Source organism: Salvelinus sp. IW2-2015, linkage group LG3, assembly GCF_002910315.2.
Source record: "Salvelinus sp. IW2-2015 linkage group LG3, ASM291031v2, whole genome shotgun sequence".
Classification (NCBI taxonomy): Eukaryota; Metazoa; Chordata; class Actinopteri; order Salmoniformes; family Salmonidae; genus Salvelinus; species Salvelinus sp. IW2-2015.
In genome coordinates this window covers 1,674,004-1,697,393 of record NC_036840.1, presented here as the reverse complement: position 1 = coordinate 1,697,393, position 23,390 = coordinate 1,674,004, and the positions used below count along the sequence as shown (strand labels likewise).

Here is a 23,390-nt window from a genome sequence, read left to right as displayed (position 1 = left end):
TTATGGGTCCTATGACCCATGCTACCCAAGGGAAGTGGTAGCACAATTGGAGACCATTTTAATTTATAATTTTGAAWAGCCTTTGATTTGGGCCTGGGTATGTCTTGAAGTTCAGTATGAACAAAACAATTCATAAAGATAGTGTCATTTTTTAATTTTTTATAATACAGGCAATGGAACAATAAATACAGCATAATGGGAAAATGAGAGGGGACCTGTGTATTATGGGTACTACAAGAAACAAAGAGAATGACACCCGTTATGAAGATTTCTAAATACTTTGTTTAACGTAAATGGCGTTAATAGCCCCATTAAATTAAAAAATATATATATTGTTAAAATTGAAGAGGGATAGAGGTGATATCATCTTTCTCCAAGAAACACATCTAAAGAAGAACATAGAAAATTAGAACAACTGGCATCAGCACAGGTGTTTTCCTCTTCCTACTGGTCAGCAAGAAGAGGGGTAGTAGCATTAATGACCAAAAACAATATCCCTTTTCACACAAAGAACCATTGTAGACAGACTGAAGATACATACTAGTAAATGGAATGGTTTGAGGGCACGGAAATAACATTACATGTATATAACCCAAACGAACAAGGACCCGAATTTATATCCAAAATGCTTAACCTACTTATCATGGAGCCAAAAGGGACAACAGTAATGGGAGGATACCTCAACCTTATCATGAATCCCATGTTAGATTGTCAACATAAACACAAGGCAGAGAAGGCTGCAGTGACACTAAGAAGGGCAGACTTGGTGGTGGGTCTGATCGATGTTTGTAGAACTCTACACCCTATTTTAAAGCACGTAACAAATATACTTGAGATTAGACTATTTCTTCATGTTTAAAACAGACCTAGCCAAAGTCATTAACCTCCACATTAGACCAATTGAAATATCGGATCATGCAAAGTATGAAACTAAATATATGACAAAAGAAAGGCTTGACAGTCTGGAGATGAAATAATTCACTTTTCATGACATTGAATTTAAGAATGGAATCAGGGCAACACTGTAACAATATCTGGAGATTAATGATGATGGAGAGGTCTCCCATAATGGAATGGGTGGGGGCCAAAGCAGTACTTTGATGCGTGATAATATCATATGCTTCTTCTTCAAAAAGAAGTTACCAACCTGTAACTCCCCTATTATTACTGTTCTTCATAAAGAAGGTAAAGATCCAGCAGAATGTGCATCGTATCGACCAATATTGTTGCTGAACGGCGACCAAAAATTGCTTACATAAATTATTGCAAATAGATTCAGTAATGTAATCCCAGATATCATAAACTCTGACCAAATGGGTTTTGTGTCCAGCAGACTTCTGAGAAATTAATGTTAGGCAAACGTTTTATTTGAGTGGCGCAGCGGTCTAAGGCACTGCATCTCAGTGCAAGTGGCGTCACTACAGTCCCTGGTTCAAATCCAGGCTGTATCACACCCGGACGTGATTTGGAGTCCCATAGGGCGGCACACAATTGGCCCAGCGTCGTCCGGGGTAGGCCATCATTGTAAATAAGAATTTGTTCTTAACTGACTTGCCTAGTTAAGTAAAAACATTAATAATGTAATGGAACACGCTCTCAAGAAAAAACATAAATAGCTTATGCTAACTCTAGATGCAGAAGCAAATAATAATACTTTTGTAAAACATTCCCGAACTTGCTGCAAATGATGCACAAAACACAATGTCAGAATAATGGTCAATGGTACTATTCTCTAGAGTTCCCGCCACTATGGATGAAATAAAACCATAGTGTTGTATCTGGATACAGACTAAATACAGGGAAATCAGAACCAATTACTGTAGGTCAACCAATATCCCAAGACATCAAAACTAAGTTTAAACTTAAATGGGATCAAAATAAACTGCAATACCTATTGATTACTATACCCCAAGACCTGACTTTGGAACACTGTGAAACCAGTTTAAACAGGACCTACCTACAAATATGGACATTAGTGCCTTTTAACAATAACAGGAAGAATTTAAAATATTAAAATGAATGTCCTCCCAAGATTTTTATTCCTGTTCCAGAATCTATCAAAAACTATTACTCCTAACACTTTTAAACAGTGGGATAAACTCCTGAGTAAATTTATATGGGGAGGATGAACAGTCTGTGTCTAACTTAAAACAATCAAACAATGTAAATAAGCAGGGGGACTAGCATTACCAAACCTAATCAGTTATTATATAGCTGACCAACTAAAATACATTTTTGTTTGGATAAACCCGGCATCAACAGCTAAATGGAATCCACCAAATGGAAAAACTGTAAGTGCAACTATATTTATGAAGACAATCAATGCACACACTAGGAAGATAGAAAATACCTGTATAAATAACACTATAAAGATCTGGACAAAGATCACCAAAATAAAAAGGCATCCAAACAGATCTTATCTACCTGCGAGAAATTGCGAGACTTTAAGCCAAGGACGATTGATGATACATTTAAATTATGGGCTGATCGGGTATCATCAGATGTTCAGACAAGGGGGTAGATACATTTGAGAATCTATCCAAAAAAATACAACCTCCAGAACTGTATTTTACAATTACTTACAAGTGAGAAGTTCTTACTAAAGCAGTAGGACCTAATAAAACGCTTAGTTATAAAAGGACATTATACTCCAAAATGCAGGAAAATTAAGTTAAAATTGAAGACAGTTTAATTTTATCACTTGATTTCAATAACATCTCCAGTCAATTCTATATTAAACCAAAAAATATTTTAGCTAGCGTAACGTTATTGTATTTTAGCTAAAAAGTATTGCATACATCTAAATAGGGTTGGCTAGACTTAGCTAGGTATCTTGGCAGGTTTTTTGGATGATCTAATGAGAATCTGAAGAAGATGGGTAACTTGTCAATTATTTGATAAAATATTGAATTTGGCCTTTAATACTATAGCCCATAGAAACGCATTGAGTAACTCATTCGTTAATTCATAAAAGACAGTCCAAAAAGAAATCATAAGAAATAATGTTTTGAAGTGTCTGTCCTATATCTAGGAGATATAAGAAGGCTCATGAAATGTATATATATTTTTTGCCATGCATAATTGTTACTTGTTGCACAATTGTTACTTAAATTGACAAACATGTATCTCAATAGACTCTTAAGGATGAAATTGTCCATTGTGTAAATAATGCATTAAAGTCGATGGAAAACTTGCTTAACAAATTGGTTACACACACAGATCTCAAGTTTAATGTTATTAAGTGATGGCACTGTGACTGGGTTGTTAACAAGAATCTCTCATTCATTTTTATTTCCAGGGGTCATCTGGTCATTAGGGACAAAGCAACACTGTGCCAAAGATGACGGGTGAATCGGGAAATGGTAAGTAACTGCCAGACAGTCATCATGAAAAAGATATTTCAGTGGGCTTTGGTGTGATGATTTAATTTCAAAGTCTCTACCTTCAAGTTTGTTCTTGAATGACAAGCTGTTGTGCCACCTCTCTCTGGTTGTCAGACGGACAGACCCCAGAGGGCGACCCGGAGCCGGAAGAGGCGGAGCGGTGTCCTATCTGCCTGGGCGCCCTGGGCCGCTGTGTCCTGGCCATGCCCGACAGCTGCTGCCATTTATTCTGCCTCAGCTGCCTCCTCAGATGGGCAGAGGTAAGCACCATGTACTGTCCTACCCCCTAGACACATCACRCTCWMTGGCAACAGATAGTGCTGCAACTMGCAAGTTGTCTATTGTGATAAGCCATGGTCTTACTCCCGGTGAGGCTCAGGACACTATACATGGCTAAGATGTGTGTWGYKRMYWMMTTTTTTTRSRCRMMMMTTTTAAGTTGCAGGCAGTTCCATCCTGCCCAGTGGACAGGCAGCCTTTCAATGTTGTCTACAAACGTGACGCTGTGCTGGGATGTGTGACGGTAAGCAGGGGTTTCTCCACTGGCTCTACCTTCTATGTTTCACGATTTATAAATGGCATTCACACGCTATATTATAGCTTTAGTCATTATGCAGGAAGAATGTACGTGCTTTGACTTCAGTTGTGATGTGAATCTCAGGTTCCTGTGAAGAAGAGAGTCAGCCAATCAGAGCCAGAGAAGTGTGGCTGCACAGACCCGGAAGCCAATGGCTGTTTGTTGAAGTGAGTAGAGGTCTTGCGTTAGTGAAAGGGTTGCCCTGCTGCACAGTTAACCTGACAAAGACCCTTGGTCGAAACGTTGTCTTTAAACTTGGAGAGCATTCAAACAGTGTGCAGCTTAATGGCAGTCACTTTGCGGTGCATTATTATATTTATTTTTTACCACTTATTTGTTTTGTCAGTTTTTTGTTGGAGGTGGGTGTTACAGGTACAATATACATGTTCATTTACACACTTAGTTTATACCACATGTACCTGTACTCTAAAGGATACAAAACTAAGAAATACATACAGAGAAATGATTGTATTGAACACACGGGATTTTGTAGTAACACAATTGGTATGTAAAGAAACAGAGGTGGGCCTACACTCCCCAGCCTAACATGCCCCCCCCCCCCTTCCCATCCTGCCTAGCAACACAGGTTGGGTGTCAGTTCCCCCATATCTCTATCTGCCCCCCTTCCCATCCTGCCTAGCAACACAGGTTGGGTGTCAGTTCCCCCATATCTCTATCTGCCCCCCTTCCCATCCTGCCTAGCAACACAGGTTGGGTGTCAGTTCCCCCATATCTCTATCTGTAGTTATTTGGCAAATTTAGTTGTGACTGATACAAACCTTAGAATGTCTCAGAAATCAAAACATGTGGACTGCATGATGCGACTAGGCTATTCTATTTGAAAAAGTTGCATAAAAAGCTACTCTTCCTTGCCTCAGGCTGCGCACCCTGTTCTCTCATCAAGTGATCGTATTTTCACCCATCAGACTATTTTCAGTTTACATTTATCTTTACTAATATGTCACATTTGTTTTGATTTAGAGTGGCCCATTATCAAATGGGTAGGAACAGGGGGAGGGGAAAATGTACATGTCATCCTTATGCACTCGAATAGCGAATGGAGGCCGCGTTCCCACAGTTTAAATTATGCCGGGTAGGCTATTCCTGTTTTATAGCGGAGCAGCTGAGAAATAAATATAGTAGCAGCTGGGATCCTCCTCTTTTTTAATGGCAACCATCAAAACCCTGCTTTCACACGGGATTGCATATAGAAATGTCTGGGCTTATAAGAACACTTATTTCACTTTGCGGATTAACCACTCTTTGAAGAGTATGCATCCTCACTGCGTGACAGGTGATATACTGCACAAACTATGTATGTCACGGGCTCTCCAACCATGTTCCTGCAGCTACCCAGTGCTTAATTTGGGAAACATGTTCATGAACATTGATAGTAACATGTTTTCACAAAGAAACATATTTAAACTGTTGACAGCCCCTATCTCTGCATGCTTGAGAAAGGAATGAAGGAGAGAGAGAGGAGATGGATACACACAATGGTGATCTATTCTGTAGGTAAAGTTAATGTCAGCCTATTTATTATGAATATATTAAACATACCCTATTACTAGGCTATTCAAAATCAAATACAAAGTCACTATAATTGTAGGCTAAATCTGTAAGCCACCTGCACAATCAATGAACCAACAGCATCGCCTAGGTCTTATACATTCACTCCCAGACTCGTGGATAATTTGGAGTGTAGCATAAGGTAACCAGTCTACACTCCAAGCTGATTACTCCCCCAAAAATGGTTGGGAGTCTAGACCAATTATGTACCAAAGACATCTTAAATCTGTGTTTTTATAAAATAAAAGTTTTTCTGCCGTGCGTAATGTATTGTATAACAGCACAGTATTTATTTTAATTCAGGGTCTTTTTTTCAGGCTTGGGCTCAAAGGCATATGCCTATGCATAGGCTCTAATATTCATATGGGTGTTCTACATGCAACGTCTTAAATGCTTTGAATTAATCATCACCTTAGAAAGCGCTCTCCATTTAGTTGTTTGACATTGAAACAACGACCATGTTCAACTTGAAGAACTTCTTTCTTCAAATTGATCATCATTGAGGTCCAAAAAATGTAGCCTAATGGTGAGGTTTAAAAGCATGATGATGTTTGATGGGATTTTTGTAGTGATGTCAGTGGTTAGAGGGACAATACAGCCCTGAGTACCAGGCCATTAGCGACCTAATGGTCGTTAGCGATTTGGGTACTACCAAAGAGGAAATTACCGTGACCACGCGGTCATTACAACCCTAGTTGGGAGTTGGGTCCAATTTCATCATAACTTTTCATTGGTGTTAAATACCAACTTAAAATGTATTAAGTTAATGGTTAGGACACCAAGGTCATATTTTCCAATATTCTATTCCAGTTAAATGGTTGTTCAGATTCACTTAGGTCTTTGGACCATACTTTTTTAATGGCGAGCACATAATGAGCTTTCCAAAAGTTGTTTATATATTATAGAGATTCAATATTTTTGGGAACCCAGATCATTTATTTATAAATCCTGTCATTGGCATAGATGACCTAAATTGTAAATATAAGAGAGTCGCTTGGTAATGTGTATGTCTTCAAATCTTGAAATGTTCTCAAACCATTGCTGTCCATGATATCGGCAAGGGTAGTGATTACATATTTGGACCATTAGGGGGATGCAAAGGCATTGTGAAATAATTGAGTATAATAGGACCAAAGCATAGTTTACATTAAGGGATTTATCAGTGAAGACTACCTCTTCCAGGGCAATGGGATACAACATATTTCTCTCTCTACTCAGCCAGGGGGTGGAAGAATCATGTCTAAACCAATTTAGGATGGGGTGAAATGCTAGTGCCTGGAAATACATTTTAAAGTTTGGTACAGTTAATCCTCCTACGTATTTCTCTAAGTTAATTTTAACCGGGATCGCTTACCTTGCCATATTAATTTTGAAACCACACCATGAATCTTATCCCAATAGCCAGAAGGACGAGACATGGGAAGTATTGAACTACAGAAATTCAGCCGTGGCAATATTCATTTTGACAATATATATTCTGCTGGTTAATCTGAGGTTGGATTGAACGTTCTGTTAATTTCTGGCAATGGTCTTCTCTATTCCCAAATGTTTGAGATTTCATAAGTAGAGATGGAGTCCTCCATCGTAGAGAACGGCCGAGCCGATATTGGCCTTTCCTAGTCTTTCAGCTCTACATAGCAAACCTGCTGTTACATTGAGATGTACAGTTATTTATAGAAGAATCTTGGCTTAGTTTGGGTTCTGATAGTAATTCCCCTGTTTCAGATTCAATAGTTGCAATATCAGCTAATTGATCATTACGGCGTAGCTTGTTGGCCAGTAAATGACTGGGACGATTACCATGGATGTCATGGTTGAGTCTAACTCAATGGATGGCAAATTCTGCTTCGTCTTGTCAATAAATGAAGTTGCGTCTTGACTTTGGAAATAGTAATAGCTACCTCGTCTGAAAAAAAGGGTTTGTTGAAAACGCTCTAATGCAGTTAAAATTTCCCATTGTGATTTATTCAGATGCAACTGCATTTGCATACATTTTTATAAAACCTTTGATGGCATTCCATAGAATTCTGACATTTGTAGTAAGGGTGATGATCAGACTTTGGAATGTTCAGACCCCTTGACTCTCTCCACATTTTGTTACGTTAGCCTTATTCTAAAATTGATTAACTTTTTTCCTTAGTCTACACACAATACCCCATAATGACAAAGCAAAAACAGGTTGACATTTTTACTAATTTATTAAAAATAAAAACTGATGACATTTACATAAGTATTCAGATCTTTGTTTAAGCCCATTTGGCAGCAATTACAGCATCGAGTCTTCTTGGGTATGACAATAAAAGCTTGGCACACCTGTATTTGGGGAGTTTCTCCCATTCTTCTCTGCAGATCATCAAGCTCTGTCCGGTTGGATGGGGAGTGTTGCTACAGTTATTTTCAGGTCTCTCCAGAGATGTTCAATCGAGTTCGGGCTCTGGCTGGGCCACTCAAGGACATTCAGAGACTTGTCCCGAAGCCACTCCTGCTTCGTCTTGGCTGTGTTCTTAGGGTCGTTGTCCTGTTGGAAGGTGAACCTTCGCCCCAGTCTAAGGTCCTGAGCACTCTGGAGCAGGTTGTCATCAAGGATCTCTCAGTACTTTGCTCTGTTCAGCTTTCCCTCGATCCTGACTAGTCTCCCAGTCCCTGCCGCTGAAAAACATCCCCGCAGCATGATGCTGACACCAGACGTGACCCTTGGCATTCAGGCCAAAGAGTTCTAGCTTGGTTTCATCAGACCAGAGAATCTTGTTTCTCATGGTCAGAGTCTTTAGAAGCCTTTTGGCAAGCTCCAAGCGGGCTGTCATGTACCTTTTACCGAGGAGTGGCTTCTGTTTGACCACTACCATAAAGGCCTGATTGGTGGAGTGCTGCAGAGATGGTTGTCCTTTTGGAAGGTTCTCCCATCTCCACAGAGGAACTATAAGCTCTGTCAGAGTGACTATCGGGTTCTTGGTCACCTCCCTGACCAAGGCCCTTCTCTCCCAATTACTCAGTTTGGCTGGGCGGCCAGCTCTAGGAAGAGTCTTGGTGGTTCCTAACTTCCATTTAAGAATGATGGAGCCCATTTTGTTTTTGGGGACCTTCAATGCTGCAGAAATGTTTTGGTATCCTTCCTCAGATCTGTGCCTCGACACAATCCTCTCTCGTTGCTCTACGGACAATTCCTTCGACCTCATGGCTTTGTTTTTGCTCTGAGATGGACTGTCAACTCTGGGWCCTTATATAGACAGGTGTGTGCCTTTCTAAATCATGTCCAATCAATTGAATTTACCACAGGTGGACTCCAATCAAGTTGTAGAAACATCAAGGATGATCAATGGAAACAGGATGCACCTGAGCTCAATTTCGAGTCATAGCAAATGGGCTGTTAACATTTTTTTTTTTTTTTTTATTAAACTGTTTTCACTTTGTCATTATGGGGTATTGTGTGTAGATTAATAAAGGAAAAAAAAACATTTAATACATTTTTGAAGGCTGTAACGTAACAAAATTTGGAAAAAGTCAAGTGGTCTGAATATTTTCCGAAGGCACAGTATGTCGAATTTCTATTTTGTTCATTTTAGAAAATAAAGGTGTAGATAAGAGAAAATTGAGTACTCTGGATAGAAAGTCTACTCTTTTGCTTCAGGAGTATGTGCTCACCGGGCATCAGTGAGGTTGTAATCAGAGAGTGTATGTTGGAGGGCCTAGGTTACATGTGGATTGTAGTTGGTCTTTATTAGATTTGTCCCACATGTTCAAAATGGCATTCATGTCTGTCCCAATAACTAGTTGGATTTCAATTAATTCTAACAATAGGCTGTTCAGAGGATCAAACGAATTTGGAGCATACACATCAATAAAGCCGCTTTTCTTTCCATTATGGATACGTTTAAGGAAAGTGATTTTGCCTTCTTGGTCTTCACCTTAACCAAGATGGTGATTATTTATTGGAGCATTGCTATATCAATATGGTTTATTGCTAGGATATCAAGACAGCTAGAACATTTGATTAGTTGAGTAGGTATCCACTTTAGAAGTGAGCAATGACGAGATTCATTTACCGGTTTTAATTGCAAGTCGAGGGCAGAGGTAATTTCCCCACAAACAATCTCTTGCATAGTAGCAGCCAACTCTTTCTGTTCCCACCTGCTAGTTGTTTCTCCACCTTAACAATTATTTAAAAATATACTCCGTGGCCAGTTTATTACGTACATCCATCTAGTACTGGGTCGGACCCCCCTTTGCCTCCAGAGCAGCCTGAATTCTTTGGGGCATGGAAACATTGCTCAATTGGTATCAAGGGACCTTATGTGTGCCAGGAAAATAGTCCCCACGAATTGTGGGTTCCGAGATGCCGTTCTTCACACCACTGTTGTACTGTGCCGTTATTCACCTGTTTGTGGCCTGCATGTTTGCACAATTCTTGCCATTCTCCTTCGATCTCTCATCAACAAGCTGTTTTTGCCCACAGGACCTGCCACTGACTGGATGTTTTTTGTTTGTCACACCATTCTCTGTAAACCCTAGACCAGATCAAATATCTGTTTGGGATTCTTGCAGTTAATTTGCAGTCTACAAATMTGTCATTTTTTTCCGGTCCCCTGACCAGCCGCTCAAGAAAGAAAATCAGCCCACGGTTGAATCTAGTTGATGATCCCTGCCATAGACACTGTCGTGCATGAAAAGCCCAGAAGGCAATCCGTTTCTGAGATACTGGAACCGGCGCTCCTGGCACCGACGATCATACCATGCTCAAAGTTGCTTTGGTCACTCGTTTTGCCTATTCTAATGTTCAATCGAACAGTAACTGAATTCCTCGATACCGGTCTGCCTGCTTTATATAGCAAGCCACGGCCACGTGACTCACTGTTTGTAGCAGCAAACCAATTTCGTGAACGGGATGGTGTACCTAATAAACTGGCCAAGTGTAAGTCTGTTAATGTAAAGTTATTTTGCAAAAGAAATTCACGAGAAAGCCACATGTTTCAATGCATGCCACCTTTTATGACAAATGTAAAAACCACATTTATATTTAAGGAAACAAGGAGGAAGATGGAGGAGACCGAAGACGGAGAGGATATCAGAAGCCAAAGGCCTTATTCGGAAATGTATGTTCTTATTCTCCTCACATAAATCATCTTTCCTTCCTTTGTTGGCATTGTATTCATGAGGTGTAACAAGATAAATTGTGTTCCCCAGGCAGCGATGATGACCCCTCTGTGTTGAGCAAGAAGAAGGTTAGTAATTTCAGACCCCTTTGTAGAGGCATCTATTTCATAATAAATAATATGTACGGTTCATGCAAGATTTTATGGGTTTAGAGTCCAACTGTGAAGATATGCGATGCAACTAAGAAACAAAATTTTGTTTTAGCATGCTAGATTCGCATTAGATTCGCATTAGATTCACACTACATACACACTCGCATATCGACACAACACAAACACAAATACATTCGTAAAGTATTTAGACCCCTTGACTTTTTCCACATTTTGTTACATTCCAGCCTTATTCTAAAATTGTTTAAATAAATTGTTTTCCTTAATCTACACACAATACCCCATAATGACAAAGCGAAAACAGGTTTAGACATTTTTGCAAAAACAGGTTTAGACATTTTTGCATTGCTTGGAGTCCACCTGTGGTAAATTCAATTGATTGAACATGATTTGGAAAGGCACACACCTGTCTAGATAAGGTCCCACAGGTGATAGTGCATTTCGGAGAGAAAAAACAAGCCATGAGGTCGAAGGAATTGTCCGTAGAGCTCTGAGACAGGATTGTGTCGAGGCACAGATCTGAGGAAGGGTACCAACACATTTCTGCAGCATTGAAGGTTCCCAAGAACACAGTGGCCTCGATCATTCTTAAATAGAAGACGTTTGGAACCATGAAGACTCTTCCTAGAGCTGGCCAAACTGAGCAATCGGGGGAGAAGGGCCTTGGTCAGGGAGGTGACCAAGAACCCGATGGTCACTCTGGCAGAGCTTTATTTGGTATTTTATTAGGATCCTCATTAGCTGTTGCAAAAGCAGCAGCTACTCTTCCTGGGGTCCACACAAAACATGAAACAATACAGAACATCATTAGACAAGAACAGCTCAAGGACAGAACTACATACATTTTTAAAAAGACACACGTAGCCTACAAATCAATGGATAAACACAAACTATCTAGGTCAAATAGGGGAGAGGCGTTGTGCCACGAGGTGTTGCTTTATCTGTTTTTTTCTAACCAGGTTTGCTGTTTATTTGAGCAATATGAGATGTAAGGAAGTTCCATGCAATAAGGGCTCTATATAATACTGTACGTTTTCTTGAATTTGTTCTGGATTTGGGGACTATGAAAAGACCCCTGGTGCCATGTCTGGTGGGATAAGTGTGTGTGTGTCAGAGCTGTGTGTAAGTTGACTATGCAATCAATGTGGGATTTTCAGCACATTAATGTTTCTTATAAAAAGAAGTGATGCAGTCAGTCTCTCCTCAACTCTTAGCCAAGCGAGACTGGCATGCATAGTATTTATATCAGCCCTCTGATTACAATTAAGAGCAAAACGTGCCGCTCTGTTCTGGGCCAGCTGTAGCTTAACTGGGTCTTTCCTTGCAGCACCCGCTCTATGTCCAGCGTCAGGATTCCGGAAAAGGTCTGAAAGGACAGAAGACCGACAGTCTAGACAGACGTGGTGGCTTGCATACCATTGGGAGGAGTATTGGTGCCCCTGACTGTTAGGAACTGGAGAGGGAAGGCCATAATTGACACAGGAGCAACTTACACCCTGATGCAAGAGGCCCTGTGGCAGAACATGGCATTACCTCATGAGGAGCTACAAACATGGGAGGAGGGACCATTGTACTTGGCCAATGGAGAACCTACCACCCCTTTGGGCTGGATTAGTATAATAATACAACTGCATGATGAGACTATTAAACTTCCTGTGGCTATTCTTGCAGATTCAAGCCTTGCATTTGCTGRAGTCCTTGGCCTAGACTTCCTGTTCTTCAGTGGACTGACCATCTCGATGTCRGAACCCTCCTATCGGCTGCACTCTGACTATTCCCAGCCTCATCCATTTCAACCTGGTAATGCACTGATTTCAGGCTGGAGCCTGCTACATTATGCAGAGTCCGGACAAGGTCAAGTCAGAGACCGAGAAAATCTAAAGAGACAAAAACAAAAACATTCCATCAGTGAAGTCGGAGAACCCAACTATCACCCTGATTACCGCCGTACCCCCCCTTCTATCCGAGCGCAAATGCAAACCTGATGCTGATTTCTACATCAAACAAGCAGTGGAACAGGCATGTCTGTCGGATGATGAAAGGTGGAAGCTCTTCCAGATGTTGGAGATGAACAGTGAGGTCTGCACTCTTACACTCGGCCGTACAACCATCTTCAAACACAAAATCTATACCCGGCATGATGTCCCTATTAAGCAGCGTCCCTACAGGTTGTCCCCCGCCAAACTGGCAATCCTCAATGAACTGCTCAAAAGCATGTTGGAGAATGGAATTGTGGAACCGTCTTTTTCCAGATGGGCTTCTCCGGTTGTCCTGATTCCTAAGAAAGTTGGTGGATATCGATTCTGTGTGGACTACAGGAAGCTGAATTCCATAACAGAAAGCGATGCCTACCCTCTACCAAACATAAATGACATACTGGAATCTCTGGCAGGAGCATCTAWCTTTAGTCATCTGGATCTGAACAGTGGCTATTGGCAGGTGGCAATGGATCCCGCTAGTCAGGACAAGACTGCCTTTGTCACCCCTGCTGGTGTGTACTCCTTCAAAGTCATGCCTTTTGGTTTGAAGAATGCTCCAGCAACCTTCCAAAGGTTGATGGAGACTGTCCTGGGAGATCTGAGGGGTAGAAATTGTCTTGTGTATCTGGATGACATCATAATCTACTCTTCCTCTGTCGCGGATCATCTGAAAGACATAKAGTCCGTCTTCGACAGACTAAAGGCTGCAGGTTTGACCTTGAACTTGAAGAAGTGTCGTTTCTGTTTGCRAGAACTCAAGTTCCTTGGTCATGTGGTTAATGCTGAAGGTATCCATGCAGATCCAGCRAAAGTTGCAGCCGTGCAGGAATTCCCAATTCCCACATCCCTCAAAGCTGTTCAGCGTTTTCTGGGTATGGCTGGATGGTACCACAGGTTTGTGCCTGACTTTTCAAAGGTCGCRGAACCCCTCAACCACCTTAAGAAGAAGGGTGTGAAATTCCAATGGACCTCTGCATGCCAAAGTGCATTTGAAGCACTCAAAAACAGTCTCATTNTGTGAAATTCCAATGGACCTCTGCATGCCAAAGTGCATTTGAAGCACTCAAAAACAGTCTCATTACTCCTCCAGTGCTTGGACATCCTAACTTGAATGCTCATTTCATTGTGTACACGGATGCAAGTCAAACAGGACTTGGAGCCGTCTTGGCTCAACAAACAGGACTTGGAACAGAAGAAGTTCTTGCCTATGCAAGTCGCACCCTTAATTCAGCCGAGAGGAATTATTCAACGACTGAAAGGGAGTGCCTCGCTGTGGTCTGGGCTTTGGAGAAATGGAGCTACTACTTGGAGGCGAAGATCTTCACCGTTGTCACAGACCACGCTGCTCTGCAGTGAGTTCTGGCATCAGGCAACACCATCAGCCGTCTTATTCGCTGGTCTATCCGACTGCAGAAGTTTGACTTCATCATTGAGTATCGCAAAGGAAAACTGAACGTTGTACCAGATGCCCTTTCTCGGATTACAGAGACTGCCAATGTTTGTCCTCCCTTGTGCAGCACTTACACTACCGCTAAGTGTCTGGATGATTCCTTTCCTCTGGATGATGAGAGTGTATGGAGAGCACAGCAGAAGGATGCTGCCATCATGGCGATCCACAAGAGTCTGTCTGAAGAAGACTCAGAGTCGTTTCAATGATAAGTATAGCATAATTCAGGATAAAGTGTATCGAAAAACTCCAAGAGGAGAGGGAATACACAGCTCCCATTATCACGTCTTCATTCCCTCTACATTGAGTGACCAGATAATCCAAGRTTATCATGCTAACCCCATGAGTGGCCATRTTGGAGTTTTTAAGACYTATCGAAGACTACAAGAGGTGGTTTACTGGCCAGGCATGTGGYRTGATACCCGGAAGTTTGTACAGCAGTGTGAAGTCTGCCAGAAATACAAACCAGACATTGGCAGACCTGCTGGAAAAATGCAGCAGACCGTGGTAAACCATCCAAATGAAATGTTGGGAATTGACCTCATGGGACCTTTTCCTCCCAGTCGGGGAACCCGGAATGAATTTTTATTGGTGGTAGTGGACTACTACACACACTGGGTGGAGTTGTTTCCACTCCGCAAAGCCACTGCATCAGCCATTGCTCTAATTCTGCGACGGGAGGTCTTTACCAGATTTGGAATTCCAGACCAAATACTCTCTGACCGAGGTCCGCAGTTCATATCAGGAATATACAAAGAGCTTTGTACCTACTGGGGTGTAATTGCCAAGCTGACCACAGCCTACCATCCTCAGACCAACCTGACCCAGAGGGTAAACCGTACCCTGAAAGGGATGATTGCTTCATTCGTGGGGGATCAGCACACAAGGTGGGATCAGGATCTTCCTGAATTTCGCTTTGCACTGAACTCTGCCGTGCAGGAGACTTCTGGGGTCACTCCCGCTGAACTCCACCTGGGAAGACCACTAAAAGGTCCGATGGACAGAGTCTTGCAAAGTTCTAATGTTTCACCTGACTGCCCAGCGTTTGATGCCGTACAACACCACCACACCTTGCTAGCCAGAGTGGAGGCCAGCAAAACCAAAGCCAAACAACGACAGCTGAGAAACTATGATAAACATAGACGAGACGTGTGTTTCCCACCCCAGTCTCGTGTCTGGGTACGTTCACATCATTTGTCGAAGGCATCTAAGGAGTTCACTGCCAAGCTAGCTTCGAGATGGAAAGGCCCAAACCGTGTAGTGCAGCAGTTGGGACCAGTGAACTACTTGGTCTGTTTGGAGGACACTGGGGAAGATGTCAGGACGGTGCATGTCGTTGACCTAAAGCCCTGCTACCCTACGGCAGAAGAGCTGGATCGCAGGCAAAAGCAACACCTGCAGGAACTCTTCGTGGAGGACTCTGATGATGAGGACTTCCCTGGTTTTGGATAGCAGGAACATTAACTTGTCAAAGCCTCTCTGTTTCTACAGGCTTTGTTTTTTCATGGGGGGAGGAGTGTGGCGAAATCCTGCACGGAGCCTTCACCGTGCGCTGCCACTTTAAGAGCGCATGAGCAGTAGGAAGGAGGAAATAAAAGAGCTCGTTCAGCTCTTTGGGGAGGAGCTCTTGGGTGGCGCGACAGTTTTGGTTGTGTGTGCTATGCTGCAGAGGTTTTTTGTTTGTCTTCAGCGTATGTGGTTGTACAGTGTTTGGATCAATCCTCGGTGTGATCGCTCGACGACGTGGTTGTTCTCATTTGGGACCGCGACGGTTATGGATCAAATGGATTAGTAGCAACATTGTTGCGAAGCGTTCAACTACAACCCAACACACCATCGGACAGTCAGATCGTACACCTGCACCCTCAAGACCACAGCTAAGCCCTCTCTTGTTCCCTTTCTCTCTTTCTCTTCCCGCTATGTTCCATTGCTTTACACTGCAACCGACTCTATTTTCCTAAATGCATTGAAGTTTCATTGGAGCTGGACTAGTGTGTATATGAACACCACACATTCTTACCCTCTGCACTCCTCCCCTGGAAGAGAATACAAACTATTGCAAATCCTCTGTGTGATGACTGGGTTCATTCTTTATTGTATGAAGTTGCTGTTTATTTGCTCTGCCATTATTATTATATGAGGTATGCTTGGTGGGGTTACCAAGAATTGTGGAAGGACTGTGCTGTGATGTGGGATCTATAGGGTGTGTATTCTGTTTTCTCTCCGCTGGCTATCTGGTCAACAGGCTACACTCTAGGCAGTCTGTTCTGCTGATGTGTGTGGGTCTGGTAGTGGTACTCTCGCTGTTCTACTATTTTTCTTTCGGCATGGTTAATACCTGCCTGGCGCCCGAACAAAATCTTTTTACCCTTCTCTAATTAATACCGCTACAACACGACTGGACAATAATCAAGATTAGACAAAACAAGAGCCTGCAGAACTTGCTTTTTGGAGTGTGGTGTCAAAAAAGCAGAGCTTCTATTTATTACGGCTAGACCTCTCCCCATCTTTGCAACCTTTGAATCTATATGTTAAGGGTTTCAGTGACTTCATTAGCTGTGGTTGTGGATGCGTATATGGTTGAATCATCAGCATACATGGACACACATGCTTTGTTAAATGCCAGTGGCTGGTCATTTGTAAAAATAGAAAAGAGTAGAGGGTTTAGAGAGCTGCCCTGCGGTACACCACACTTTACATGTTTGACATTAGAGACGCTTCCATTAAAGAAAAACCTTTGAGTTCTATTAGATAGATAGCTCTGAATCCACGAGTTCCTCTGTGGAGATCGGAGACCCTTCCAGAAGGACAACCATCTCTGCAGCACTCCACCAATCAGGCCTTTATGGTAGAGTGGCCAGACGGAAGCCACTCCTCAGTAATAGGCACGTGACAGCTCGCTTGGAGTTTGCCAAAAGGCTCCTAAAGGACTGACCATGAGAAACAAGATTCTCTTGTCTGATGAAATCAAGATTGAACTCTTTGGCCTGAATGCCAAGCGTCACATCTGGAGGAAACCGGGCACCATCCCTGCGGTGAAGCATGAGGGTGGTAGCATCATGTTGTGGGGTTGTATTTCAGCGGGAGGGACTGGGAGACTAGTCAGGATCGAGGGAAAGATGAACGGTACAAAGTACAGAGAGATCCTTGATGAAAACCTGCTCAGGACCTCAGACTGGGGCGAAGGTTCACCTTCCAACAGGACAACGACCTTAAGCACACAGCCATGACAACGCAGAAGTGGCTTCGGGACAAGTCTCTCAAAGTCCTTGAGTGGCCCAGGCAGTGCCCGGACTTCAACCACATAGAACTTCTCTAGAGAGACCTGAAAATAGCTTTGCAGCGACGCTCCCCATCCAACCTGACAGAGCTTGAGAGGATCTGCAGAGAAGAATGGGAGAAACTCCCCAAATACAGGTGTGCCAAGCTTGTAGCCTCATACCCAAGAAGACTCAAGGCTGTAATCGCTGCCAAAGGTGCTTCAAAAAAGTACTGAGTAGAGGGTCTGAATACTTATGTAAATATTATATTTCAGTTTTATTTTTAATACATTTGCAGAAATGTCTAAACCTGTTTTTGCTTCGTCATTATGGGGTATTTGTGTGTGGTGTGTGTGTGTGTAGATTGAGAGAGAAAAAAACGATTTAATCCATTTTAGAATAAGGCTGTAACAAAATGTGGAGAAAGTCAAGGGGTCTGAATACTTTTCAAATGCGCTGTACATACACATGCCTACTCACACACTTAATTTGCTGCTGCTACTATGTTCTTTATTATACTCGTATTGTTATCTATCCTGATGCCTAGTCACTACCCTGCCTTCATGTACATGTCTACCTCAAATACCTCGTACCTCTGCACATTTATCTGGTACTCCCTGTATATATCTCCTTTGTGTATTTTGTATTACTTTGTTTTAAACTCTGCATTGTTAGGAAGGCCTAGTAAGCAAGCATTTCACTGTCAAATCTACACCAGTTGTATTCGCCGTATTTGACATAACATTTGATTTTAGATTGTTGGTTAGAAATATGTTCAGCAGATCTAGCCTTTCCCATGTTTGAATTTGCTCAGCCAAGAGTTTTCGATAATACTCTGACATAGAATAAGTAGTATCAACGTGGCCCCCTGTCCTCATAGGCCCATTTGTTCCCACTGGGTGCTTGTCTGGTATTTGCAACAGCCAAGCCTCCTTTTGAACGGGTTTCTCTCTTTTCCAGGTGAGAGGACCTCTGTGCTCTTGGTCTGCGGCCCAGACAGGCACAGCAATGGGGACTATGACACAGTGCATGTGAGTAGGCCACTTCGTTAACATTTTGTTTTGCAGCTCACCGAGCAGAGACACAGTAACTACTTCTTATGGTACTTCACAATTTGTTGGAAACCCTGTTCTAATCATCATTGTCCTAACAAAGTTGAAATAGATGAACTCTTTCTCTCTCAAGTTAATGTTTTTGACTTAAAAAAAAGACAACCAGTGAAAGATGTCCTTTTTCTGTGTGTATATTGTGTCCTTTGTCTACTCTGCAGTGCAGAACCCCTTTGGGTGCCCGAGGAGGAGCCGTCTGAGGATGACTGTAAACAGTGTAGCCGCAAAACACAGGACTGCCCATTTCTGCCTGTTGCTGTACCCGTTCCTGCCAGTGGCAACTCGAGGTGAGTTGGTCCGCACACAATTAATGTATGTAGATGGAGTGTGTGTATATATTATAGAGGTTGTAGGCTGAATTAAATACCCTGTGCAAGGGGATAGTTTTTCAATAGAAACAGTGATTTTAAGTGTGTTTTTGAGTCCATTTTTCACAGTATGAATGAAATTGCTCAGTGTAATTTGTGGAGCTCTGATCTGATATTTCCTTCCCAGGCAGTTGTTCCATCCCTCTGAGTGGAGTAGCAGCCCCTTTCCTCTGAGACCCCTCTCACCGTTCTCTACTAATGCTTCACCTCTCGGCTCGGGGCATTTTGGTGAGTCCTGCTTTGAAATGCTTATCAACCATTTAGTGAGTCTGTTCAAAGGAAACCTCTTGCATTTTTCCCCCCCTCCCAAAACCCAGTATAAATGTTAGCTTGAATCACGGAGTGTGAATGAGATCACGCAAGGTGACTGTAAGCTGCTTTGCTACACTAAGCTACATTGTGGCAGTAAGCTACTTTTTCTGAATAATTTCCATCATGCGTGTGGGTTGTGCAGTACCCTGGCATCAGGGTACTGCACAAGGGTACTGTTTTGTGAAGGCACCAAAACCCAACCTTTTAATCCATAGGTTATGCCTAATTTTATGCTACATAAGACCATTGTTAAGTTTCTCACAATACTTCTAAAATTCATGATTATGTCTCATAATAGTCTTTCAGGGAAGAGTTTGCGCAGTCACCTGCCCCAAAGGAGAGGAGAAGAAGGGCACCTGTGGATCTGGCTCCAAAGGCCCCTCCAAACAGACCGAGGCCCTGACGACTAGGCGCTCTGGCCGCCACAGCAGGGCTGAGGAACAAGCTCCTACACAAGACCCTGCATCTTCGCAGTCCCATTCTTCAGATTCCGACACTTCCACAAACCCACCCACAAAAGCGGGCAAAAGCACCGCAGCCGCTGGTAAGAGGAAAGGCAAACGGGCAGCTCAGCGAAAGCCCAGCGCCAAGAGGAAAGCCCCAGCTAGAAAAAAGGCCTCCAAAGTCGTCCTCAGTAGCCCAACAGGAAGTGAGGAAGAAGAGGAAGCCAAAGAGGAGGAGGAATTAGAACAGCAGAGGACAGAGGTAGAGGAAAGGGAGCAGCTCTCAGACACTGCAGTGAGCCCACAGGCTGTGCAGCGCAGCTCCAGCCCTACCGAGGAGGAAGGCCGTCCCGAACCTTCTGCGTGTGATGCCCTGAAGGACACTGAGGACCAGCCATGCGAAGATGAAGATGATCTTTCTGAGGAAGAGGAACGTGGAAAGGAAGAAGAGGAGGATGGTGAGGAAGAGGACCAGAAGTCACCGCCGTCAGATGTAGAGCTGAATACCCCTGGGCTCTCCCCCGACAGGGACCAAGGTGCAGGGGAGAAAAACCCGGACCAAATAGAAGACCCAGAGAAAAGCAACTCACCCACCTCTTCCAACTCACCAGAGAGACCATTGGAGAGCCCCCAGTCTGGGCAGTCAGGACAACTTGGGGAGGAAGATGCTGATGCCGTGGAAGCCACTAACGATCCAACAGAAGTGACATTAGATGATGAAGCCTCAGTGAAGGAGGAGAAAGCAGAGGTCTCTCCCTGCCCCACTGCAGAGCCTGAATCTTGTACTGGCTCGACTCGTTGTGACTCTCCAGACGGGAATGTGTCCCAGAGAGTTCAAGGCGCCTCAGAAGCAAAAGTGTCCGAGGAGGACAGGCCACATGATCCAAAGGATGTCACAAATGAAAAATCAGCAACCGGCAGCAAAGAGGACGGTCTGTCTGAGGATGACACCGAAGCAATACCAATGGACTGTGATTCACCCAGCAGTGAGCACAGCACCAACCTGGCCTCTGATCCACCAAAAGAGACTGAAAGTACAGCTCACGAGTCCACAAGCCAGGCCACGGAAGACAAGAGGAATGGTAGCAGGCAGGAGCGGGAGATCTCGGCCAGAGAGGAAAAGGTAGAGGAAATGAAGAATGGCAGGCAGCGCAAGTCGCGCTTCCACTCTGCTGCCACCACTTGGTCTCCCAAGAGAGAGTCGAAGCAGGACTCGTCGAGGAGGTCGCGCTCCAGATCTCAGGAGCGCAACAAGGAGCGCCAGGCCTCGGGCAGCCGCAGCAGGGAACGGGACGCTGAGAGGGACGCCCCCAGGACGGACCGTAGCCGTGACCGTAGCCGTGACCGTAGCCGTGAGAGGAAAAACAGGAAGCGCTCTAAGAGTCGTTCCAGATCTAGTTCCAGGTCCAGAAACAGGTCCTACCGAAGAGGGGCGTCCCCGGAGCGCCCGGACTCAGGGGGACAGTCACCACGGAAGAGGGATCGCTGGACTGGAGATGGATGGAGGGCTGGGCCAGGTAGCGACCCCTCTCGAAGGAATTTCCCAGAGAGGCCGGCCAGAGACGCGGGCCGCTCTGAAAACGGCGGCTTTGCAGATGTTTCCCCCAGCAGGGAAAATCCTGACTGGGTTATGGAGAAGGCGCGTGCTGACACAGAGGCCAGGGTGACAAGTGGCCCTCGCTGGGAAGATAAAGGCTGGGGCGGAGATCGTGGACGAGGCACAGGACGAGGCCGGGGCGCCTACGGAACCTCCAACCAACAGGGGGAGCAAGCAGAAAACCGCTGGCAGCCCAGAAACACATTCTCAGGGACCTCAAACAATTCAGGGAGCGACGCGTACAGCCGATTCAACGAGAACCGTGGGGGCCGCAGGAAGGAGCCTGAGATGGGCGAATCGATGATGGACCGCTCCGGCTGGTCATCAGCTTCCAGCTGGGCTGTGCGGAGGACACTCCCGGCAGACGTGCAGAACTATTACTCCAGGAGAGATCGAGGGGGAGGTGCAGGCTCTGGCAGCTGGAGCAGGCAGGAGGAGACGTCAACAGCAGGTCAGAACCCTTAGATTGTGTGCCATGGAGTGTATGCACTCATTACTGTTACTAGTTTCACTGTGCATATCGAAATGGTATTGCTGATGCCTGTTGCGCAGTTGATGTGAATCCCACTTCTGCCACCAATGTAAAACTTAATAAAAGCCCAGAATGTACATTAGGTAATCTAATATTGTTCTTGATATTTGTTTTTGTCTATTCAGACCCAGCTCAGAGTGAGAACAATGCCCAGCCCAATGCGGGTGGAGAAGCTCCACCTGCCCTGAACGTCATGCCTCCCCAAATGAACGTCCTGCAGTACCCAATGGGCCCGCGAGGCCCACCTGTCAGCCTGCAACCACCCCCCTTCGGGATGCCTCCTCAGGTCCCCATGCACCTCCACTCCTCAGTGCCTGTTCTGCAGGTCCCTGTGACAGCTGCCCAGGGCCTCCCGCCACCACCTCCACCACCACCTCCCATGCAGCAGGGCAGCATGACAGCCATACAGGCAGATAGCCGCACAACACAGGTAAGGACAGGAGTATTTTGCATCCTTTGTCAAAATATAATCTTCTGGACCCAAGCAATCTGTTTGAGTATTTTCACTTCTCTCATACTTAGCACTATCTACAGTTGATTGAATTATCCCGGAAATACACTTTCAGAAGTGTGTTGTATTTGCATAGTAGTGTGTCCCGGTTGGAGGGAATTGTCCCCCTGAATACCTCCATGCCTCTTTCCCAGATGATGAGCAGCATGGCAGGCCATGGCAAAGCCCCCTTCATGCCCACCATGACCAAAGTAGGTGGCGCCACAACAGCCCAGGCCCACAGCATGGCCATGCCATCCTCCACCACCCAGCACAGCAGGGCCGCCCCCCCAGACAGCTCCAAGAAAGAAAAGGTAATGTCACCCCCACTAATAACAACCACAACACCAGGCAATGTTCTCAATATTCTCAAGTGGCTTCCTATACTTTCTGTTTTGTATATACTGTGGGGAGCTACTTTGCTAGTGAATGATTTGTGTTTGCATTCTGACCCAGATAATTAATTATCCTTTATTAGATTAGAGACTAGATTTCTTAACTTGTTTGGGATAGGGGGCAGATTTTGCACTTTGGATGAATAGCATGCCCAGGAGTGAACGCCTCCTACTCAGTCCCAGATGCTAATATACTGCCATATTAATTATTCGTATTAGGTAAAAAACACAGAAGTTTTCTTAAAACTGTTTGAATGATGTCTGTGATTATAACAGAACTTCATATGGCAGGCAAAACTGAGAAAAAATCCTATACAGAGAAGTGGGAAATCTGAGGTTTGTACGTTTTTGAACTCACCCTATAATACACAGTGGGAGTAATGGGTTTATTTTTCACTTCCTAATGCTATCCAAGATGTCAAACCGTCTTTAGAACGTGGTTTTCAGGCTGCTCATGTGAAGGGGGCCGGATGGAGCTGTTTTTACTGAGGGGTCTGCCTACAGCCTCGTTCTCAGTCACGCGCTTTCACTTGAGAGGTTGCTCTCGTTCCAGTGCAATTCTACAGACAATGGAATTCTCCGGTTGGAACAGTATTGAACTTTTATGATAAAAACATCCTAAAGATTGATTTTCTATACTTAGTTTGACAAGTTTCTTCGACCTGTAA

At 44.0% G+C, this 23,390-nt stretch overlaps 1 protein-coding gene across 2 annotated transcripts in view; it reads left to right on the top strand.

The window, feature by feature from the left end:
- The window catches only part of scaf11 (SR-related CTD-associated factor 11), a 28,470-nt gene that overhangs the window by 3,000 nt on the left and 2,080 nt on the right, over positions 1 to 23,390 (top strand). For both annotated transcript variants that reach the window (XM_024013571.3, XM_024013562.3), the window contains exons 2-13: positions 3,299 to 3,362; positions 3,498 to 3,643; positions 3,823 to 3,906; positions 4,045 to 4,127; positions 10,549 to 10,619; positions 10,711 to 10,748; positions 18,437 to 18,507; positions 18,747 to 18,872; positions 19,081 to 19,181; positions 19,564 to 21,756; positions 21,963 to 22,267; positions 22,483 to 22,641. In XM_024013571.3, the coding sequence (XP_023869339.1) occupies positions 3,341 to 3,362; positions 3,498 to 3,643; positions 3,823 to 3,906; positions 4,045 to 4,127; positions 10,549 to 10,619; positions 10,711 to 10,748; positions 18,437 to 18,507; positions 18,747 to 18,872; positions 19,081 to 19,181; positions 19,564 to 21,756; positions 21,963 to 22,267; positions 22,483 to 22,641 (3,399 nt within the window). In that variant the 5' untranslated portion in view covers positions 3,299 to 3,340. The remainder of the gene's footprint in view (positions 1 to 3,298; positions 3,363 to 3,497; positions 3,644 to 3,822; positions 3,907 to 4,044; positions 4,128 to 10,548; positions 10,620 to 10,710; positions 10,749 to 18,436; positions 18,508 to 18,746; positions 18,873 to 19,080; positions 19,182 to 19,563; positions 21,757 to 21,962; positions 22,268 to 22,482; positions 22,642 to 23,390) is intronic.